Source organism: Carcharhinus amblyrhynchos, chromosome 7, assembly GCF_965287045.1.
Source record: "Carcharhinus amblyrhynchos chromosome 7, sCarAmb.v2.hapA, whole genome shotgun sequence".
In the NCBI taxonomy this organism is placed as follows: domain Eukaryota; kingdom Metazoa; phylum Chordata; class Chondrichthyes; order Carcharhiniformes; family Carcharhinidae; genus Carcharhinus; species Carcharhinus amblyrhynchos.
In genome coordinates this window covers 50,317,807-50,342,297 of record NC_137330.1, presented here as the reverse complement: position 1 = coordinate 50,342,297, position 24,491 = coordinate 50,317,807, and the positions used below count along the sequence as shown (strand labels likewise).

General features: G+C 40.3%; 1 protein-coding gene across 11 annotated transcripts in view; it reads left to right on the top strand.

Moving 5' to 3' along the window:
• The window catches only part of LOC145344930 (DNA (cytosine-5)-methyltransferase 3A-like), a 505,928-nt gene that overhangs the window by 7,671 nt on the left and 473,766 nt on the right, over positions 1 to 24,491 (top strand). For all 11 annotated transcript variants that reach the window (XR_013887006.1, XR_013887007.1, XM_080192264.1 and 8 more), the window contains exon 2: positions 137 to 274. Coding sequence is in view for 9 of the 11 variants with exons in the window: in XM_080192264.1 (XP_080048390.1) it covers positions 215 to 274 (60 nt within the window). In the remaining 2 variants the exon portion in view is untranslated. The remainder of the gene's footprint in view (positions 1 to 136; positions 275 to 24,491) is intronic.

Genomic DNA, 24,491 nt, shown 5'->3' with positions numbered 1-24,491 from the left:
CCACTGCCTGCAACGCTTATCATTTTCGCTAAGGTGGCAAGAGCCACGGGCTTCTAAATCATTGAAGATATTGAGAAATCCACTTCAATTTGACTGTTTGAAAATCATCTTTTTTTTTGTTTTTTTTCATTTGCAGACAAGGAAAAGCTGAAGGACAGAAGGCACTACTCTGCTTTATTTTATATAAAATCTTAAATCTATTCAATCTGATCCCATGATGCCGTCCAATACCAACACAAACTCTGCCCTGGAAGAAGGAGTTGAGACACAGATGGTAAGGAATGACCCCTTCAGATTTTCGCACTTTTAATTCATTGCATTTCTTTGTTTTGCTCCGTAACAAGGTTTGTTTCGGGTGGGCAGGAGCGGGACTCGATCTCGCCAGTTCCCGGCCACATTCTCTGTGTGTCAGTGATTCCCCCTTCTTGTGCTGCTGCAGCTGCTGCCCGGGCTCGGGTTCTATCCGGGCTCGGGCTCGGGCTCTGCCTGAGTTCTATCCGGGCTCGGGCTCTGCCTGAGTTCTATCCGGGCTCGGGCTCTGCTCGGGTTCTGTCCCGGTCCGGGTTCTGTCCGGGCTCCATCCGGGCCCGGGTTGTCAGCTTATGTTTCTGGGATCTTGCTGCTCGCGGACCCTTTGCTTTTGCAGCTGAGCCGCTTTGCGGTGCATTGTGGGATTGTCGCATAGCGCAAGCAAAGTCAGCAAACTTTCACCCCTGTGCACACACAGGGGACAGCCCCGCAAATCCTCCCGCAAACCCCGCCCCACATACTGCACAGCGCCCGCAATCCCCGCCCCGCCAGTAATCCGCCAGCTCTGCCCAGCTCCCGCAAACCCCGCCTCCGCAATAACCGCCCAAGCCCCAGTCCGCAAATCCCCGAATGGCTCCGCCCCGGCCAGTCCGCAAACAACCAACCGCAATCCCAGTCCCGTACAGTCTGCAAACGTAGTCCGTACAATCCCCGTCCAGCCTCGCACCCCCCCCCCCGGCCCCGCAAAGTGCCAACATTCCCATCCACGCAATTGCTGCCCGCACAATCCCCGCATCCTCGCCGTCAAAATCCCGCCCGCGCTGCCGCTCATTTCCCGCCCGCGGCCTCTTCTTTCTTTTCCAAAATGAGATTTTTCGCCATTTCGCAACCTCATCTCCCTCTGTGCTGACAAACATCGCCCGCGCTGCATCAAGGTCAAGTGGTTTATGGTCCGAGTAAATATGGCCAGGTTGCACCCAGTTCACAAACTTTCACCTCACCCGTTTGAAGAGAGTCAATTTGCAATGTGAAGTACATTTGGCTTCCACTCAATGGGAGGTCACTTTAAGAGAATGCCGCCTCCGTCAGCTGGCCGCTTGTTGGGGAACAGAAATAAACCGGAGTTCAATTGTCAGAAACCTCTGTCGCCTCAGCCCATTTAAAAGCAGGTTAAAGAGTGGACTACAAATGGTGCAAGATACATTTGCTGCATCTTGCTGTTCATCTCAACAGACGTTTGGCAGAGAGCTAACGACCAATCCTGAAAGTAATTACTCTTTGGAGGTTTTAAAACACTTTTCAAGAAAATGTGCCTGGGAAGTATTAAACCCAAGATTTTGTAATTCAGTGGGTCCTTTGAGAGTTGTTTACAATTGAAGTGGCAGTGTTCTGGTTACCGACGTGTTAACAATATTAATCCAGATCACTATTCAAAATAAACTAATCTGGAATTCTGCACTCAAAAAGAAAAAATGGTTTGTCAGTATTAAAGTCCCAAAGTAAAGTAAAATCGTATTTTCTTAAAAAATGCAAACATTCAGACTTGAACATTGGAAGAAAACCATTTTTAAAGCCTTTAATCTCTCTGCCCCCCCCCCCCCCCCGCCACCACCACCAAAAATCTTAAATTGAACCACTTCCTTCAACACAAACCTAGGTTCACCTACATGTTGAATATTCTTGCATTACAGTTAGTCAGTAACAAAGCTTTGCATGTGGCAAGGTGAGCACATCTAACTTTCGTGAAGTGTTTAACACTGAGAACTGAAGGTAGTGTTACAAATATCTGAATAACTAACTGACAATATCAGGCCTACACTTCCTGTAGACCTTTCAAATCATTAAACAATAACTTTTAACTAGTAATGAAAAAATACAACTTTGCCATTTTCCATCTCTCTCAAACATCTTGGCACCAGTAGTCATTCCTTCAGAAGGTGTCACTCTCAGACCAGCTACTGAAAGGTATTAAGATTACCTTGGCTCACCTCACCATTTGGTTTTGTTTCCCTTGTACTTAAGAGCCTTTACACAGCCCTCGGTATCTTTTGTTGGTCTGTACACAATTGGATGCTCGCTGTTTGACCGGGTGCCAGACTAAGTATTTCCACTTTGTCATATCATCTACGTGCAACCACAGCTTGTTCCATCAGAGTTTTAATCACATTCAGTCTTAAAATAAGCCTTTTGTGGAATATTACATTTACAAGTTCCATAATATCCTGTATTTCTGCATGCAATTATATCACTTCATGCTATCAATCAAAAAGCAGATCTGAGAAATAGACCCTTTTCAAATAAGCAACATTTTTGTTCTGTGGTTATTTGACTTTCTTTTATAAATCAATTATAAGTACAAATGAATTAGTTGAAAAACATAATCATGACTAATAAGATTGAAAAATAAGATGACTAATATCTGACTCTTTTCAAGAGATCAATTTATAGAAACTGTACAAAATATTACTGAATGTTTTACATTATTTATAGGTAAACTCTAGGAAAATGTGAACACAGTTTACTTGGATGCTGTGCAAATTGGTTATTTTTGCTGCCTCTATGAAATTTGCCTAATGGCTAGGTTTAAAACTGAACAAGTGGAAGAATCCCAATCCATATTGAGGCATTGCTCCACTAGCTGTATTTACAAGCTGTCTATATTCCCTGCATGTTTCTCTTTTCAAATCTTCCATTCAGACTCTCTGTTTTCTTTCTGTCTGTCCATTTACAATTTCCATTCTGAATACTTCATCTCACAGGTTCTCCTTTCTCTTTATCTTTCTCTGTCTCTCTGACTCCTTGAAATCCCGCTGTCTGCATTTTGTGGGACGATAATTCTTTTTGTAAATATATGCCTTCAATCATGCCCCTTCGTAACTGTCATCCTGGTTACCATAAAGAAATCATTTATCTTATACACAATGCTTATCAACACAAATGCGTGTGTATTAGCTCAATTGCTGCAGCTATTGTGACACTACAATCACAGCTGTTGCTGTTCCCACCTTTATCACAGTTCCATGTTGTACAGAATTAAAATGTTTCGCTTTATTTCAAATGTGTTAGAAATGACTGATAACTGTCAAAATAAGCAGTTTTATTTTGTGCCACCTACACTGGATCAGCTCTTCAGGGAAATGATTTAATATGCAAGTTATTCAACATTCATGCAGGCATAGTGATACAAAGACCAGACAGCCACAGTGACACAATGACCACGGTAGCTAACTAGTGATTCCTTGTATTATCAAGAAACAAAGTAAATATATTGGTTCTAATTTCACATTCTTTTAGAATTGTCTATCAAATATTACACTACATCAAAAAAATACTGAAAACAGCACAAATCACCACACTTGATGAAATGGCCATTGCATTACTCACCATGGCCATTTGACCATGAATTTGACCATGAATCTGCATAAATCAAAAGTCAAATTCTGTAGTCATTGTCAACAATTCTTGTCACACATATTGGTATTTTAGCTTTTGTTAATGCAGTACACTACTTGCACATCAATTGAGTTTGAGTTATATAGATAGTTTGGAGTCAATCAGTTTATCAAAACTAAACATCATAGATCCATTTTTGTTTTATATTAGAAAATGTATTTGAATTCTTGCCAGCTATAAAGTGGATATAAAGTCAAATAGATTCATCAAAAAATTTACATATATTCCCAAGGGATTTATATTGCACTTAGTACACTAATGTAGCAATTGTTGCTAGCCAGTAACATGGATGCTTAGCAAAAGTCACAGCAATTATATGCTTGTTTGGTCTCTCATATTGTGTAATCCCCAGCAATTGATTCCTCTAGGTCATCATATTACATTTTACCAAATTTAATATACTTTTGGTACATTTGGATGTCAGTGTAGAAATTTTATTTGGTTAAAAGAGAAAACATATGCCTTTGCTTGAGATTTTCTCACCAAAATATCATAATTGTGATGTACATGTGGTACAAAGGCATTTTTAGAGTAAAATACCTTTATCTGGAGCAATAAACAGAGTTTCAGATGGAATTTGTAAAAAAAAACCACATTGCTTGGTTCACACACTTTGGGTTCATGTTTGGGTGAAGTTTCAGAATGGCAGTTTCTATGAGGCTTCATGCAAAATTATCAACTTGTTCACTTAAGGCATAGTAATTTGTACAACAACCCTAACTTCAAATATTCTCAATTGTGATTTGTAACATTGTATTGAAACCATACTTGTACAGAGTGAAGCCCAATACAAATAATTAAAGTTGTAGCAGGAGCTATGAAATAACGGAAATCTTGATAAATGTAATTTCTTTAAAGCTGAACCAATTGTATCACGTAAAGAGTAAATAAGTTTCAGTATTATATTTTACTTGGACTTTTTAATTTCCCAGACAGTATTACAAATTACATAACTATCACATTCCTTTGGCAGGTATGTCAGCTTTGGAGAAATATATATTTCATGGAGTTCAGTACTCCAGTGGTGCCAATTAGCAGTTTATCTCACCCAGCAGGTTGACCATATCTCCATAACAACCAGCACGTTAGCGTCAAATGCAGCTGGCTGACTACTAAATTTAGTATTAGGCTTGACCTCGGACGTACCCGGATCACTGTGGCTTGTATTGCTTTAATTTTATTTTTAAGGCAGAATCTGTAACTTGAAGGAAGTATATTTTACTAACCAGAGTGGTATTTATCTAAAACGTAATATAAATTACCCAGTATTAAAATATAATCAAGAATCCAAACATCCTTGAAGGACAAGCGTGCAAAGTTTCTCATTGTCATAAGTGGTTAGTCATTTGTTCTTTAACTAATAAGTTCCTATTCCATGATTAAAGAACATTATTGGATGAAAATAGCATGAAAGATACCTCTGATAAGTCAACAGCATTCAGTATTAATATTGGTGCATAAAATGGGAGAGCAGGGAGTTCTGGTGTCTTGCCCAATATTTATTGCCCGAGTTTCACAATCAAACAGAAAAAATAAACAGAAATGCAGAAGTGGGACCTAGAGGTGGGACTGGAAGCAAAGTTGTAAAATGGCACACACTGTATAGTTGACCAATGTATTCCTGCCTCTGAACAATCTTTCTGGAGACGGGAGTGAACAAATTAGATGCTACCCATCCAGCAGCAACAGGTAGCCAATTAGGCCCACTAATGAGCTAACTCAGGGGAAAAGTGATGATGTTGCCATGATCTACCCAATGGTGAATAGATTCCTGTTGCTCTCCAGCTTTTAATGGAGAGCAATTTTCTGAAATATGTAAAGAGGTCATTAATCCCTCATCTTTCTTACTACAACACAGACCCACTTACTGTGATGGGCAAGAGTCACAAACCATCCTGTAGATATTTCCCCTCCACAATGATGGCCTGACAACTATAACTTTCCATGTGTTTGATTTTTTTCTCTCTCAGTGCTATTGAGGGCATATCCATTTTGAGGCACCATCAGTCTCATGCCTGCCTCAGGGGTACCTATCTCTCCCAGTGGTGCTGCCAGCTGGATAATCACTGCATGCCCTCCTACTTGGACTCTGATTTTTGTGATCCACCCACCATCTTTATATGAACAGACCTCCTGAAAGTGGCTTCTTAAATGGCCATCCCCTGGAAGATCATGACCGAAGCCACACCAGCCACTTCTGGGTTCCTATTCAAATTTGAGGGCTACATCAGGATTGTGATCCAACTGGGAAAGTTCAACCCACAGTCTGATCATGACATAATTGCTTTTGGGGGACCTTGTTATCTGTTTCATGGTTGTTGTATTTTCCAACATTTCTAAGAGTGGCTACAATTCACAAGTTCTTTGTTGGCTGGAAAATACTTTGGGGTGCCAGGAGGTGTTTTGTAAATGCAAATTGTTTTGTTTATCAAATTGTGGCTGAAATGTTCTTTTTAACCATTATTTGCCTTGTGTAAAATATATCTTTGTAAAATCAATGTTTGCAGCAGAGGCTATTGTTTTACCATTGTCTCTGAAAAGGTTGATTTTAGTTGAAGTAATATTCATCTTGTTAGGCATCTGAATTCCCCTCAAAGATCAGATAATATATCACTTGGTCTCAGTTGATACTCTTCATGGACCCTGTTCTCTCTACAAGCAAATTCCACCTCTTCTCCCCCCACCCCTTTCCCACCTTCCCAAGCTGTTTGGATGTTGGGAAGTGGGAAAAAGAGAACAGGGCACCATAAAGAGGACCAAGCAATGTGATTCTTGAAGGCTTTACAGATTTTATGTGCTCTCTTTAATAGTTTATCTTTGCATCAAATTAAATTTTGACAATTGTTAGATATTTAGCAGCAAATTAGTTAGCCAGTGATCTTTTGCATAGAACATAGAACAGTAAAGCACAGTACAGGCCCTTCGGCCTTCAATGTTGTGCCGAGCTATGTCCAATCCCAAGATCAAGCTATCCCCTCCATGTGCCTATCCAATAACCGCTTGAAAGTTCCTAAAGCATCTGACTCCACTATCACAACAGGCAGTCTATTCCACACCACAACCACTCTCTGAGTAAAGAATCTACACCGAACATCGCTCCTATATCTCCCACCATGAACCTTAAAGTTATGCCCCCATCGTAACAGCTACATCCACCCGAGGAAATAGTCTCTGCACGTCCACTCTATCCATCCCTCTCATCATCTTATAAACCACTGTTAAGTCACCTCTCATCCTTCTCCGCTCCAAAGAGAAAAGCCCCACTCCTTCAACCTTTCCACATAAGACCTACCCTCTAAACCAGGCAGCATCCTGGTAAATCTCCTCTGCACTCTCTCCAATGCTTCCACATCCTTTTTATAATGAGGTGACTAGAACTGAACACAATATTCCAAATGTGGCCTCATTAACATCCAGTACAGTTGCAGCATAACCCCACGACTCTTAAACTCAAAACTTAAACTTAAATGCTTATAGTGTGTTAGCGTTAATAAACGCTAACACACTATAAGCCTTCTTAGCGGCTCTATCCACCTGAGTGGCAACTTTCAGAGATCTTCGGATGTGAACCCCAAGATCTCTCTGTTCCTCCACATTCCTTAGAACCCTGCCGCTGACCCTGTAATCTGCATTCAAGTTTGCCCTAACAAAATGAATTGCCTCGTACTTATGAGGGTTAAACTCCATCTGCCACTTTTCTGCCCAGCTCTGCATCCTATCAATGTCTCTTTGCAGCCTGCAAGAGCCCTCCACCTCATCCACTACTCCACCAATCTTGGTGTCGTCAGCAAATTTACTAACCCACCCTTCAGCCCCTTCTTCCAAGTCATTGATAAAAATCACAAAAAGCAGAGGACCCAGCATTGACCCCTGTGATACACCGCAGGTAACTGGCCTCCAGTCTGAAAATTTTCCCTCCACCACCACCCTCTGTCTTCTATGATACAGCTGGCAATTTATAGGACTTACAATTTTTCTTATGTGTTACTTGTTTGGGTGCTTGTAACTACTTCATTACTATTGCGCCTCCTTAAGTTTCTCCAACAGGTAAATAGAAACTTGTTTGACAATCCGGTATAATTGCAGATATAAGACATTGTACCGAGTTAGCATTCAGTGGTGACCAATGATCCTACAATTAATAAGGTAAAACGGTATCACTGCAATATTGTTGTTTGTTTTTACCTTTGCTTTATTTGGCCCATTGGCATCATCTTGTTTCTTCACTGGCTTTCTTCAAACCTCCTTCAGTCCAATACTCATCCACCCATCTTCTTCCATTTCTGTTTTACCCTCCATTTCTCCTTCAATAATTGTCAGGATAGGGCTGTTGAGTTTTTCTTTCCAGTATCCATACTTGGCTATCATTCTCTTTAGCTGTAGTTGGCAACCCTTTTGATTCCTGAACTTCTACTTTTGATCTAACCCACTTGTTTTTCTTTGTTCATCCACTTCAGTTAGAATATCACAATTCATGTAAAACAGTTATCTTCCATGCTACCGTTGAAGGCTGCCATTGACTTTATTAGTCTCTTTCGGTTTCTGTTCATTACTATATTCCTCAGTTAAACTTCCTATTGTAGAAACTTTTCACATATTGAGCAGAGGAAGAAATACATACCATTGTTCAAGTTTCACTGCTGCATTTTTTAACTTCATTCAAACTCACTGATGTATTATTATACCCCTGTTGCAGGCTTGCAGCTATCGTTGTATAATGTAGAAATCTATAAATTGTGAAAAGACAAAATCTTACCTTGAAATTCTGTATCTACTGGTCCTGAGTGACTAACGGTAGAATTACCTTAGGCCATGCGTGGTTTTCATCTCAGCAATCTCAATGGAAAAAAATAATCCCTTCAAGAGCTTGTCACAATATTTCTGATTTAATTTGAATCCTTGAATTTTTTTTCCTCAAATTACAAAAAAACTGAACAAAGAAAATGATTGATTTTCAACTGTCACTTTAACCCCATCTTGTTCCTACACTGATAGGTTTACTGGAGAAGCCAGCATCAAATGGAGCATTTTTCTTTTATTCTTCCAAATCTTGAGTTTTGAAATTAAAGTCTTGTAGTTACATGCATGCTGTTCATCACAACTTGGGCATCATATTTTTATGTACACATTACTCACCTAATAGGCTCAAATTTCATATTCAAAAAGTAACTAATTAAATAGGTAATATCTGATCATATCGTAGAATCCCTACAGTGCAGAAGAGGGCCATATGGCCCATTGAGCCTACACTAACAATCCCACCCAATAACTCCACGTGTTTACTCTGCTAATTCCCCTGACACTAAAGGGCAATTTAGCATGGCCAATCAACCTAACCAGCTCACCTTTGGACTGTGGGAGGAAACCCATGCAGACTTAGAGAGAACATGTGAATGCCACACAGTCACCCAAGGCCAGAATTGAACCCAGGTCCCTGACACCGAGAGGCAGCAGTGCTAATCACTGTGCCACCGTGTAGCTATAGTAGTTACACTTACAAAAGATATATGAATGCAACTAATTCTGCAGCAAAAAATATATATCTATACAATATATAAAGGGAACCAATAAAGTTCTTTAAAATACTCTTCACAAAGCATTTTTCACTATCATATTTGTTTCTCCTCCAAAAGTAGGACTTATTATCGGAAAAAAAATTGTTATGAAACAGTGAATTAATTTACAAGAAAATGATCAGTCGAATAAAGTAATAGAATTCCGTGTGTTTACAATGCAATGCCTCCAATATTTTCCATTGGAGGCCTGTTCCTGGCTGAAGCCTGAGTCTTTTGTTCATAGATGCTCTCAGGCCCATTATTCAAAGCTGAATAGACTCAATGATGTAGCAGCTTACAGCTCCTAGCATGCTTTGAGCCTGCAGATTTTTTATGGTTGATGGCGAGGCTTGCCATTTGCTGAGCATGGCACATCATATTGTTAATAAGCTTTAAGCACTATTCCAGTCCAGTGTATCAAAAATTAATGCAGATTAAAGTTCCAAAGGAAATTGTATTTTTATAACTAGAAGTTGTACTTTTTGACTGAAAACTTCAAAACAAAATATAAAATCGACTTCACAACTTTCTTCTGAGGTAACTTTTAGAAACAGTATGTACTGTACACTAGCTGATCTGCAACTATGATTCACAAGTACAGCAGGGAGTCAAACTACTGAGGACAAAACCAACAAATGGATAGGATTAGGCAGAAGAACTTAGTCTTTGTATTCTGTAGTGCATTCTAAATCCCTACCAGCTGCATTTCTTGCATTTATGTTTATCTTAGAATTAAAAAAAAGCCAAAAAAAACTAATTGATATGAACAATATCTGTTAAACAAAAAGCGGATGGCTGATTTGCCTATTTCTGCTAGCATGGTGAGGATCTGCTCGACAGTCAGCAATAGTTTTATACAATTGTGAGCTACTCCAGGTGTTGGATGTGGCCTACTCTGTGGAATTGGATTTAAGGAGTGCCTAGCGGGGTGTATTTCTCATGTTTTTATTTATCCACAAAAAGATGGACTGAAGTTGACCAAAAGGGGATCATGCAATTCCCAGACTCCATATTTAACTACTTCATCCTCTACCTGTCAAAAAAGTATCTAAAGTACAGCTGAGATCTCAAAATGTTAGTTTTGTTACACAAGTGGTAATGGAATAGCATGAAAAGCAACTTAATCAATTTTAGATTCACTGTATAGCATACTCCGACTGCAGTTTTGATTTTGAGTGCTTTGCGGTATGATTAAGCAAAATGTTCAAATTCTTTGTGGTTCTCTCTGTAAGTTCACTATTCAGAGTCCATTCACCCAGATAACAATTTATATTCCCAAGCTCAGGCAATAGATGACAAAGCACTTCCAACAGCCCATTGTCCCAATAGTTGCAAATGTAATTCCTACTTTGTTCTCATTTCAGATAGGAAAATTATTCTTTCCAGTGCAATTCCAGTCAACAGGTCCTGTCTATTTAGTGAATTCTGAGTTATTCACTGCTTTATCACTGGCCTTTGTACATATTTACATCTGATGTATATTTCTTACATTAAACAGCAATTACTCTTGAAAAAATACTTCATTCACTCTGAGATGTCCTGAGGCCATGAAAAGCACTACATAACTGCAAGTTATTTCTTTGTTATCTAAGCGGGTCTCATGTTTAATGAAATCCCATTGGCAAACATTCTATGAATCCTAAAGTGTTTTTATGTGTTTTTTTCTTTTGTGGGATTACTAGCAAAGCCAGTATTTGTTGCCAAACCCTAAATGCCCCTGAGCTGAACTGACTGACTTGCTATAAGTGTTATTAAAAATCAAGCACGTTGAGTCACATATAGGCCAGTCCAGGTAAAGATGGCAGATTTCCTTGCCTAAAGGGCATTAGTGAATCAGATAGATTTTTACAACAATCAATTATTATTTCATAATCACCATTACCGAGTATAAGTTTCAATTCCAGAAGTTTACAGATTGAATTTAAAGTCCACTAACCGCTATGGTGGGATTTGAACTCATGGCCTCAGAACATTAGCCTGAGCCTTTGGATTACTAGTCCAATGATATTACCATCTTGTGTGTGCTTGATGTTGTACTCTGCTAGACTCAAGTACTTCTCATCATCGGTTGCTTGGGTGTTTGTTCTCTTCTCGGAGACACACTTGGAGACACACTTGGAGACAAGAGGAAGAAGTGCTATTCTCCATAGAGTTATAGGCCAGAATTCTCCGGCCATTCAAGCCCCACCACTGCTGCCATTGAGAACAGAGAATTTGGCACTTAGCCAAATCTCCGCTCGCTGTAGCAGAACTGGAGAATCCCAGCTGCGGGCAACGTCGGTGAACCCGGCCTATAATCTTGGGAGAGCTGAGTAGCAGTCATTAATGTCCCCTCAGAGTACAAAATGTATCAAACATTGTCATGGTTCAACTTATTAGAATGTGCCTTAAATGGGTGTTGATTTGATTTTAAAAAAACAAGATCTGGTGTCTCAAGCTTTTATTTTTGTAATGTTGTAGTTCTAGATGAGCATCTGTCTGGTTGAATACTCACCAATTGTGCATCTGTATTCATCATCGATGTAGCTCGAACCTTGTGTCAAATAAAGCCAAGCTTCAAATTGATTGCCCCACGGAGGTAAAATTCTGTATGCCACAAATTTGAGCCTCCAACTGACCCAAAACCTACTTAATTCATATTTGTTTAATTAAAAGTATCTGAATTCCAAAATGTTAACACATTTTGGTGTACAATATGCAGTTTTAAATTTTAAAACCAAAAAATGACTTTGATGTATTGAAGAGATGAACTTTCACCAAGTGGTGGGAAGTTGGTTGCAACAGTTTATTTCTCACAGTCTGTTATATAACCTGCCACGTGTTCCTTTTCATTGATGAGGGAAAAGTATGTAGCTGTGACAGTGAAAATGAAACTCTACCTTGTGTATTGTCAAATATATTCCTTACACAGATACAAACGAAGCAGTTTGCACACGGCGTGTTCTTGCTGTGCACTGAAGTGATTTTAGCACTGTTGGCATTTATCAGAGTTCCTTACTAACTCGCAGCAATCAAGGCTTTGGCCCTCAACAGAAACGACCCAGTTTGTTGGGGGGTGGTGGTGGTGGATAGCACACGAGGTGGATTTGGTCACTTGAGACATTCTCTCTCCACAGATGCTGTCAGACTTGCTGAGATTTTCCAACATTTTCTGCTTTTATTTCGGATTTCAGCATCCACAGTATTTTGCTTTTATTATTATAAGGGTGTAAATGTTTGACTGTGTTAATGTTCTCCCCCGTAGTAGGGGCATCACTCCCTACTCCCTCCATCAATCCATTTTCCTGAAAGCAAACCAAGGAGACCATCAGTTGGCCCAAAGACGTGTGCAGCATGAGGTCAGGAAGAGAGTTCATGCCATCAAGGGAAAACCAGCACAAATAGATAGATGTTGTGCTGACAGAAGTCAAACGTGTGCCAGACTGGTTAGCTGATGTGTGCTGCCGTTGCTCTCTGCCTGCTGTCCGGGGAGCTCGGCTGCATTGTGAATTGGGGGAGCCGTGCCCCAGCGGCGGGGAAGCCAATTTCGCTCGTGTAGGAGGCAATTAACAGTAAGGTTCCCAAAGGCATTTTGCTGCAGCCGCATGGGAGCCCTGCTGAGTCAGCAGCTTGTGTGTGAGGTGGGGGGATTAGATCGGAGCGCAATGGAAATAAAATGCAATCTACCTACTGCAAGTGAAAATGAGCAAGCCAGAGGTTTAGCACCTCCCGGAGATTGCGGTAACAAGCAGGATTGGCAATGAAGCAAGTGGCTGTTGCTGTGCTTAGCTGTTGTGTGCCTCCATTTTGTGCATCAGGAGCACTCACTGCAAACACATACACTGAGGCTGCTGGCAATTCACTCACCCCGAGCTCAATCGCCCTCCTGCCTGTTCAACCCACTCGCTATCCCCAGCTTCCTCCCGGAAGTTTAGGCTATTGTCGTGGCTCTCGGATTCGCAGCCCCTCGAAAATGGTCCCACTTCCCAAAGAAAAAAATAAATGAAAGATAATCCGGTCTTTGATTCTGATGAGCCTGAGTCGGCTCAGCGACTGCACTCTTGTCATGCTCAAGTGGTTGCCATTGCTGCAGTGCAACAGCTCCTGGGAAAGGATCTGTTGAGTGTCCCTTGTGTGCTTTCCTGGCTACCCTCTTCCTCCACCCGCCTCGGTCTGATGAACTGCAAAGTACTCATCAATAATTCCCAGCGCCAGTCTCTGAAACAGAAAACTCCTTTGTACCACTAGCTTCTGCTGAAGGGTTGACACTTCCACCTTTGTTGAAGCTGCTCTATTTCTCACCTGGGGTAAATTATTCATTTTTCAAATTGAATCTGCGGATTGCAGCACAAATTCATCTTTCAATGATTCTTAATAGTCTTGCCTCTTAACTGTCTTTTTGGAAATTACTAATGTTCAGACCAATTATAAACATTCTCTGATATGAAGAACCATCCTTTGGCACTCCCTCCTGATGTGTTACTCCCTATTTCTGTTTCATTTTGCTAAAATCAGTGGAGGAGCTCTGTCAGACTCTTTGTATTATCACTGTAAAACAACTAGATATGGAATGAGAAGACTTTTTTTCTCTTGAGTCCTGAGTCTTTGGAAATCTCTTCCCCGGGGAGTGGTGGAAGGAAGGGCTTTGAATGTTTTTAAAGGAGAGGTAGATAGCTTCTTGACTAACCAAGGGAGTCAAAGATTATCGGGGTAGGTGGGAATGTGGAGTTGAGGCCACACTCCGAGCAGCCATGATCTTAGTGAATGACAGGCCATATGGCTTACTTCTGCTGTTAATTTCAATGTTTGTAAAATTATAAAATACATACAGTGGACATGAAATGCTCTGACACAAATAAAGTACTTCGTTTTTTAGATCAGTATCTTGTGTCCTCTCTATTACCTGCATTTGTAATTGAGCAGAGAACAGTTGGAAGTTTACACATTTGGAATGTTCGCTGGCATGACAGGCTTAGCTATAGCAGTTATTTTTTTTGTCTCTTGTAATTGTAAGCTGCAATCTTGTCTAATACCTTTTTTGGATGCTTGGTTATTTTGGTGCACAAGTTTGTTTAGTTTCGCATTAGCTGAACCAGTGTACATAGAATCATACAGTGCAGAAAAGGCCCTTTGCACTGATACATTAGAAACACCTGAACTCCCATCTAATCCCATCTGCCAGCACTTGGCCCATATCCCTGAATGTTAAGATGTACCAAGGGCTCATCCAGATAGCTTTTAAAAGATGTGAGGCAAGCCACCTGTAACACCCTCCCAGGAAGCAAATTCCAGACCTCACAGCCATCTCAGTAAAAACATTATTTTTTCATATCCTCCCTAAATCTCCTGCCCCTCATCTTGAACCTGTGTCCCCTCATGACCTATCTTTCAACTAAGGGGAACATCATTTGAGTTGTTGAGGTGTGGGAATCTGTTTGTTGAAAGTGGCACCAAGAACATTGTCTCAAATGTCTAATTGGTCCTATTCCTCATTCAGCAGAAAGGATGATGATGATGGCCATCAAAGAACATCCTTCAAGGTTGCCACTTGCTGTTGGTTTGACAAATAAATACTTTATCCATTTAGCGCGAATGGTTTTGACTGATACATTGCAGGCTCTTGGATATGAGGAACTTGCAATGGGGTCCGCTTAATCAGTTCTCAGTTAATGAATCGCTGATGACATTGCATGTCAGTTCTTTCATGATGGATTGAATTGAGCCAATCACCAGTCCAATGTCTATGTCAGAAAGAGAGTTATGTATTTCAGGCACAGAACCATCATCCAGCTCACTTGACCACTGTGAATTTTCTGCTGCTGCTTGAATGTTGTTACTTTGCTGATCTCTGATTACCCTCTCCTTGAAGATACCTCAGCCTTTGACTGATAGCTTTCCATTTCAGATTGGCATTGACTAATTGAGATGTAAGCTCTTCAAGCCAGATGAGTGCTGGAAAACTCTGACTCAATACAGGCAAAGCTAAAGCCATCCTGTTTGAATCTTACAAGAAACTGCACTTTAGACTCATTCAGTTTTCATCTGCAGTTGTCCATTTAAGGTTGAAGAATTTTCAATGTCGTGTTTGTTCCTGAATTGAGTTGAAATTTGATATCTTGTTAGTCACGAAGACTGCTTTCTTCCACTCTTGTATCATCACCACCTCTTTGCATGAGTGACTCAGCCCCAGCTAAAACTCTGACACCCACATCAGAACTGCATACTGTATCTCACTTAGCTCTCACGCGCATCTCCAGCAACCTTGACTCATTCTCTGGCTGTCAGATACTGATTAAAAAATTGTTCTCATTCACACATTCATAGTGGTGTTTTACCAACTTGCCACCGGAAACTTTCCTGGGGGTACATTGCAAGTTGCACCTTCCAGTACACTCATCCCTGTATAATATATTCTCCAGACAAAACCATTGCAGGCTCCTATATCAGCTGTGTCACATCCTGAAAAGCCATGACACTTTTCTCTGTCTCAGCAAGTCCTTAGAATTATTGTTACCCTCCTAGATCAGCAATTTGTTTCAGATTCCTACCAAACCTTGTTCCAAATTTTTGCCAGTTTGAAGACTTTTTCATTGTTCTGTCACTTCCAAGCCTTTCTTATTGTTTTAATTTATTCATGGGAAGCGGGCATTCCTGGCTAGGTATTTATTGTCCATCCCTAATTGCCCTTGAGGAGATGGTTGTGAGCTGACTTCTTGAATTGCTGCAGTCCATGTTGTCGGTATGTCTACATTTCTATTCGGGAGGGAGTTCCAGGGCCCAGCAACTGTGAAGGGACAGCAATATATTTCCAAGTTGGGATAGTGTGTGGCATGGAGGGAACTTCCGTGTGCTACTGTTTCCATACATCTTCTGCGTTTGTCCTCTTAGACATTAATGATTGTATGTTTGGAAGGTGTTATCTTAGGAGGCTTGCAGTACATTTTTTTGATGGCACACATTGCTACTACTGTGTGTTGGTGGGGAAGGGAGTGAATGTTTGTGGATCGAGTGCTCATCAAGTGAGCTGCCTTGTCCTGGATGGTGTTGAGCTTGTTGAGAATTGTTGGACCTGCACTCATCCAGGCAAGTGGAACTTATTCCACCATGCTGCTGATGTGCCTTGTAGATGGTGGAGCGGAGTAAGGGGCGAGTTCCTCACTAAAGGATTGAGCCTCTGACCTGCTTTTGTCCCAATTTTTATATGGCTAGTCTAATAACCTCTAGGATGTTGGTAGTGGAATTCAGTGATGATAATGTCATTGAATGTTAGGGGCGATGGTTAGCGTCTGTCTTGTCTGGCACTTGGGTGCCTCAAATGTTTTGTTCTCTGTTTTGTCTTATGTTTTGTGTATTAGGAGTTGAAAACTAATTTTGTTATTCGAGACTGGGACTGATTCAGGCTTTGTGAATCTGACCATCCAGTTATTTTTTAATATAAATAAATAATTTTCATTTATATAACAGCTTTCATGATTTCAGTATATTCTAAAGTGTTTCAGAACCAGTATTTTTGAAGTATATTCACTGGTGTAATGTGGGAAAATTTGTTTGTAAGTTTCTGCATCACATTAGATGATGTATTTTTATGATATTGGTTGGGGATAAATTTTGACCAGGGTGCCAGAAAAACTTCCACATTCTTCTCTGATGGGATCCTAGGTTAGTTTATTTCTACATGGCATAGGGAAGGTCAACGTTCAAAGGAAGTGGGGAGGGTGGGGGAGGAGTTGTACCTTTCATAACCATGGGCCTCTCAAAGCACTTTGCAGTCAGTGGGTTCATAATGTACATTATGAATACAAGCCTGCCAGTTTGTGCACCGCAAGCTCCCATAAACATCGATATGATAATAGCCAAATAATCTGTTTGTGATATTAATTGAGAAACACACATTTTCCAGGAACCAGGGATAATTCCCCTGTTCCTCCTTGAGATAGTCGAGTGGGATGTTTTATATCCAACTGACCTGCACCTCCGACAATGCAATGCTACTTCTAGTGCATTGATATGCCAGTATTTTTGATCTAGGCCTGACATCGGTGAATGTGCTACCAACTGAGCCGCTTCGCATGACTTTTATTTATTTATGCCTTTATTTGATGAACCCTACTTTTGAAGATATTTATGGTGGTCATGAACATGCAACAAGATTACTGGGATGTGAAATCATGCAGCACAGTGGTTAGCACTGCTGCCTCACAACACTAGGGGCCTGTGTTCAATTCCCAGCTTGGGTCACTGTCTGTATGAAGTGTGCGCATTCTCCCCGTGTCTGTGTGGGTTTCCTCCAGGTGCTCCAGTTTCCTCCCACGGTCCTAAGATGTGCAAGTTAGGTGAATTGGCCTGCTAAATTCTCCTTTGGTACCTGAACAAGCGCCGGAGTGTGGTGACTAGGGGATTTTCACAGTAAGTTCATAGCTGTGTGAATGTAAGCCCACTTGTGACATGAATAAACAAACTTTAGAATCATACAGCATGTGAGGAAGTCATTCAGCCCATCATATCTGTGCCATTTCATTAATTTGATAGCCATACTAATCTTTTCCCCATAGCTTTGTAACTTTGTCCTTGTCCAGTATTAAATTATTTCTTTTTTGAACATGACCATTGATTGTCCTCTTAGCCACCCTTTCAGGTGTGCATTCCAGATCACAATGTGCTGTGTTTAAAAACAAAAATGCTCTTCTCTATTGCCTCTGGTTCTTTTATCTGCCATAGCAGATTATTGATGTTAGGTTATTGATGTTTGTGCTAATAGAAATGGTTTCTCCATATTTGTAGTGAAATCCTGATGAGTTGAACCCCAAGGGTTTTGCCCATAAATTTACATTAAGCGGGGCTTCGTTATAGCCAAGGAGGCCCTATTCCCCCATGAATGTATCTGAATATAACCCAATATGCTGCAAAGGTGGTCCATGTCAAAATCAATAGACTTGGATGCTAAATGTGTAGCAGAAATCATTATTCAGTTTGTTCACACCTTACACCTTACAATGGCACGTCATTGCAAAAGGCCAGATATGATGATGGACAAATTTGATTGTGAAATCCACCAACCCTTAATGATATTCACTTTGTGACATAATTTTCCACTTGCTCTTTGATGGACTTTTAACTTTTGCACAAATTCAGTCAGATTCGCAGGCTTTGTACAGTCTTTCATAATGAGATCTCAGTGTCAAATGATGGCTTGCTCAACACTCCATGACTTTACGCTGTGATCAAATTCCACTTAAGTTGGGGCTGTCATATGATAAGATTACACAAATTTGGCTAATCCTGAGTTAACAGTTCAGAATTTTGGCATATCATGGGCATCATTCTATGGGATTTGCTATTCTGCAGGTGAGATTGGTTGCTGACTTTGACAGAACAGGAATTTTGTGTCATCTGAGCTTGACTCAATGCAGTTTCACTTGTTCAATAAGAACTGTGTGAATTGGTTATTGGACCTGGACTGGAGGATTAAGGCAATGGTGTGCAGCCAGGAAAAGACAAAGACTTGCAGAGCGTAAGAGCCATATGAAAATATGACAAAAACACTTTAAGAATCTACAGCCGATTGCAGGGGTGGCGGCAAAGACCAATGCCATCCTTCATTGGATGATCTGTTCTACAATGCTAGAGTGGTGATTTCAGGAAGTTCTGTGCAAATCTCACTTTAAAAATACAGAAACCTCTGACTCAAAGATTTATACTTATGCTGTGCATCTTATTGGCCAGCTATATAAAGGAGAATTTTGATCATCTGAGGTTCTGTCTTAACAGCCTAGCTTTTTGGATTGCTGCTGTTTTTCCCATTTCCAAATGCTGCCAACAGATGAATCATAAAGATGCAAAATTTCAATGGGCGAAACTGCTTTGTAGCCTTCCCCTTTGTTTTAGAAAAAATGAGTTCAACTTCCAAAATAAAAATAGAAGCAAAGGACCAATCCAAGTAAAGCCACTAGTCCCTCTCTAACAGCACAATGTGAGGGCCTCTGCCTCTGACCCTGTTAGTGTATGGAGGAGAATCTCAATTTTATGTTTTTTGGGGTAGGAGGAGGGGGTTACTTACTTCGGTGTGGGTGCTTATGAAGCACTTGTCCTTGTGAAAGAACTGAAAAAGCGAAGTTGAAAAGCCATACAAAAGAGCCACTGATACTAAAATGAACATTTATAGCCTTTAACGTGTCCCTTTTACATAATAATCTGAAGTGCAGATTGACGTTTTCTTTCACCTTGCAGCTTCTTTCCCCTTGTCTGCCTGCCATTTAATCTGAAGGAAAACAAGATTGGAACCAAGTGCACTCAGGATCTAACCTGATCTGCAGATCTTTTGCTGTAGTTCCGCCTGTTATTGTTTCTTTATCTCTGTAGTCATCATGAGGAGCGATTAGCTGAGGAGATTGTCTTTTCTTCAGAAAAATGGAAATGATGGAGATATTTTCACTATCAAGCTAAAATGATACTCTGTGGATTAGTGGCAGTAATCTTAGCTTGTGTTTCAATTGAACAAACTGTGGGTTTGCTCTTGCAGTTAGTACTATTGTCCAAATACTCAGTACCTCAATCTATGTATGACCATGAACAACAACTGTAGCTTGGCAAGCCCATTAGTCCAATAGGCTTACAGCAATAGTTGTTAATCATGAAAACCAGACTGATTTGTTCATACAAAATCTAGCACTGGAAAAATATCATACTTTAACATATATCAGTTTTAGCAACAATATTATTTTTTCACCTATTTTGTTCCCTCTCTGGTGTGCACATATTCTGATGTACAATGGTAAGGAATACTGGAATGCCTATTGTGTCAGTACAGTTTGTGAAGGATCAGAAATGGCATTTCAGTGAACTGAAAACAATAGTATAGTCTGAATCTTTGTGCTCAGATTCACGAACCAGAACCAACACAGCTCAACTCAATTGCTGTTTTGCCAGCTTCCATTCTTCCAAGTATACAGTACCTTTAGAAACAATTGAAACATAATTTATATTTTCACAATTTTATAAGGTCAGTCTAATATTTTTTTCCCCAAAGAAGTGTAATTAGTAAAGAAAGCAACTGATATGGGTTTATGAATCTGCCGGAGCAATCCATCAGTACATCGCTTTAACCATTAGAAAACAGGCAGAGCTTAGTTTGTGAATCCGTGCATGGGAGAGGTGTACCTGATTCAATACAGTTTGATTGTTTATTTAGTTCAGTTGACTGAAGTTTAAAGAGGCGATTTCTCAGCTTTGGAATCATGCCAGCTGATTGTCTACGCCTTTATTTTGGCCTGATTTCTTCTGCTGCTGCATAAAGATAAAGGCTTGATTGTTTCCCAGACTGTGCATTTGACAATCTTCAAACAATCTCCAGCATCTCTTGTTAATTATCTTTGGATGTGGTACATCTCCATAGTGCATGTTGCATTCAAAACCAGGTTATAATGAAAAAAATCACAATTATTTTAGCTTTCAAACATTACTGATGAGTCGGAAGTGAATTTTAAATTTACAGTTGAGCAGTTTCTGTGATGGTTGGTTAATATGCAAGACCAATATTACTCCTCACCAACTTAACATGATATTCCCATTTCTTGTTCATTGCTAAAGGTATATATTTTTTCACACCGAACATTCTTCCTCCCCTAACTTGCTAAATACTCAAGTCTATCTAAGATTTGAATAATTGTAAATGGGAAGACTCTTTATTTTATGCTTCTGCGCATGCTTACAGCCAATAAGCAGGGTAGGGGACCAAGCCAGATGCTCTTTCTGGGCTGACTTGTCCTGGTCATGTGAAGATGAATTTGAAGGTTGAATGGGGAGGAAATGCTGATATCCAGGTGCCAGGTCATCAACTTGATGTGGTCTTGCCTCCTGGCATTCAGAAGTGGGTCATCACTGGCAACGGCAATCTGCCCAGCCAATGTGGTCAATCAATTAGAATATTTAACTGTCTAATTGATTAGGGGCACAGATAGGATCTCCTTGGTGAAGGACTGAGCCCAAAGCTTGGCAGTGGCTTGGAGCTGGCTGGCCAGCGGGTTATTGTTAGGATGGCAGGGAGGGTGGGGATTTGCGGGGGTGGGGGGCTGGACGGAGGTGTGTCACTCCCTGTCTATTCCCCGTTACCTTCAGCTCTCATATCGATCAAAAGTCTATTTAACTCCACCTTGAATAAATTCAAAGAGCCAACCTCCGTTGCTTTCTTGGGAACAGAATTCCATATACCAATCTCAGAAAAAAAAATTCTGCACATTGCAATCTTAAAAGCACGATTTTTTAAAAAAATGGCTGTGTTCCCTAGTTTTAGCCTTGCCTCAAATGAGGAAACATTTTCTTGATGTCCACCGTATCAAGACCTCTCAGGATCTTTTGTATTTCTGTAAATTCAGCTCTCATTCTTCTAAACTCCAATAGTAAAAGTCCAATCTGATCAATCTTTCTTCATAACATAAACGCTTCCTTCCACAAATGAGTCCAAGTGAATCTTCTCTGTGCTGCTTCTAATGCTATTACATCCTTTTTCAAATGAAGAAACCAGAACTCGACTACTCCAGAGGAGGTCTCACCAAGGCCCTGTACAGCTGCAGTAAAACTTTCCTGCTATATTCCATTGCCGTGTCAATAAACACCAACATTCCATTTGCCTTCCAAATCACTTGCTGAACCTGCATATTAACTTTCTGAGATCATGTATCAGAACACCCAGATTCCCCTACCCCATTAGGTTCTGCAACCTCTCTCCATTTAAATAACATACTGCTTTTCTATTCTTCCTGCCATAGTGGGCAAGTTCACATTTTCCTACATTATTCTCCAACTGCCAAGTTTTTGTTCACTTACTTAACTACCTATACCTCTTCCTCTTGACAACTTATTTTTTTACCTATCTTGGTTTCATCGGGAAATTTAATTACTCTTCATTCAAGTCATATAAAATTGTAAATACTTAAAGGTGCCAACATCTATCCCTGTGGCGCTTCACTAATTGCTGCTTGCCAAACCAAAAACAATCCATTTATTCCTACATCTTAGTTAACCTCCATGCTGGTGTGCAACCCCTACATCATGCGCTCCTACCTGTGTCACACCAAAGGTTACTGCATCTTATCAAATGCCTTTTGGAAATACAAGGACACCACATCTACATGTTCCACTTTTATCCAGCTTCTTGTCAGCTCCTCAAAGAAATTGAATATATTAGTTAAACATGATTTTCCTTTCACAGAAGTAGGCCGTCTGCCAGACAAGCATGCTGCTGGGCATGTTGCCTTCAAGGGCAGGGTTGGGACGCAGGAATGGTCCTGTCCCTCATTTATCTTTCTAAGGGAATGAGATTCCACCCTCAAAGAGGCAGTACAAATATATTGGATCAATGGCCTCTTTCTGTGCTTCTCTGCAATTTACATGCCAGTTATAAACTCTAACTTAGCAGCATATTAATTATTGTAAATGCAGAAGATCAGTGCTTCTACATTTCTATGATTCTATGAAGAAAGATATGATTTTATATAGGAAAAACTATTAAGTGTTCCCTTTGTCAACTTTAACCTTTAACCTCACTGTTTTCATTGCAGACTTTCTCGGCTGCTTCTATTCAGTATTTGTTTGAACTTTGCAGTCTTGTTCAACCTCAGCTGTAAATGTACCATCCACTTCCTCCTTTTTGCATTTGAGCAGTGTTGAAATGAACCCTTATCACACTTTAACTCAGTATTCCTCAAAATCTGAAAACTATGAAACTTCATTCAACCACTTAGCAAGACTTGATTCAGAGGAGAAAAATAGGGTGGAATTTAATCTAGTATGTGGTGATTTCTGAGAGCCCTGTTTTGCTTTGGTTGGAGACGATCTGCCATATTAAGTGCCCAGCAGACACATTAATGACCAGCTTTCCCCATGATCTGGGTTCCCCCCACCTGCCAGCCAGCAGCTCTCCATTGCCTGTCATCATCACTGGGAATGATGGCACAATGCACCCACCAGATTGCCTAGGGACCCAGGCCATAGGTGGATAGGTGAGGATAGGATGGAGGTTGTTGGGGAGGAAGTCACTAGCTGTTAATTCAGAGGTGGATGGGGGGTATCACCAGGGTTTGCTGTGGTGAGTCCTCTGCCCACAGATGATTGAATATCAGTGGTGGTGGAATGAGACCCTAAAGAAAGCATAAATTGCTCTGAATGTTCCAGGAGCAAAGAAGATTTCATATTTAAAAAGATCAAAATAGTGATATCTGGAGTGAGTTATGCAAGTCTTTGTTTTAAGTGAAATCATCCACTATTCTCCATTGTGCATCCTATTTGTAATGTGATTATAAAAGACACAAAGAATATTTTTAAGGTACTTTGGTTATAGTTTAGTGGAGAATGCTCTAGTTTTCCCCAGAGTTTTATCAATGACTTTCATATGGGTGTGTGGCCAATGTAATGGCAATTCCTATTTTTCCTAGCTTTTGAAACTAATCCTTCAGCTTTTGATTACCTTAATCAGCTATATGAGAAATCGTGGAAGTAATTTTGTATTTTGGGCTCCAACAATTTTTGTGAACTATGTCATCACTTGGCAGCTCTTCAGGATCTTGTTGCCAAGAGCTGGGGAAGGCATTCCAATCAGCAATTTTTCAGTGGTTATTGTGGTCATATGAGCAGTATGCATTACAGGATTACATCACAAATAGACGACTGATGATCAGTGGATCTTTCATCATTTCCTCCAATTGATTAAGCAGCTGAATCGCAGTAAATTGCTTGACTACAGAATTCAGAACACTCAGTGATATGCTTTATTTTTATTCATCCTTGTATTTTTTCATCAGTACTTTGTTTCAAGTAGCTCAATAGGTAAATGTATCACCTGTTGGTGGTATGGTGTTGAGTGATACAGGTAGTGAAAGTCCCTTGGTCTCCAGTCATTTAGTTGGTCTCACCTGGGGTGGTGCTGATGGTGTTGTGATTACCTTCAACCCCTTTGAAAATCCATTTGATTTCCTGGTCCTGATTGCTATCCTGTGGTCTGTGCTGGAAAGTGCGTGCATGTGTGAGGTGAGGCTTGAGCTCACCTATGATAGCTTTTCACACCTGAATAGCTTGGCATACTTTACTGTCCAGATTTACACATGAAGAATGACCAATTAAACTAAATAGAGGTGGCTGTGAAAATATAGCCAATGTAGGTCAGTTTCAAAGGAAAGGGGGACTGGAAGTGGAGATATTGTAATGTTTGTACTTGATGAAAAAAGCTTCAATTATACATTTTGGAGTGATTTCACACTCTGT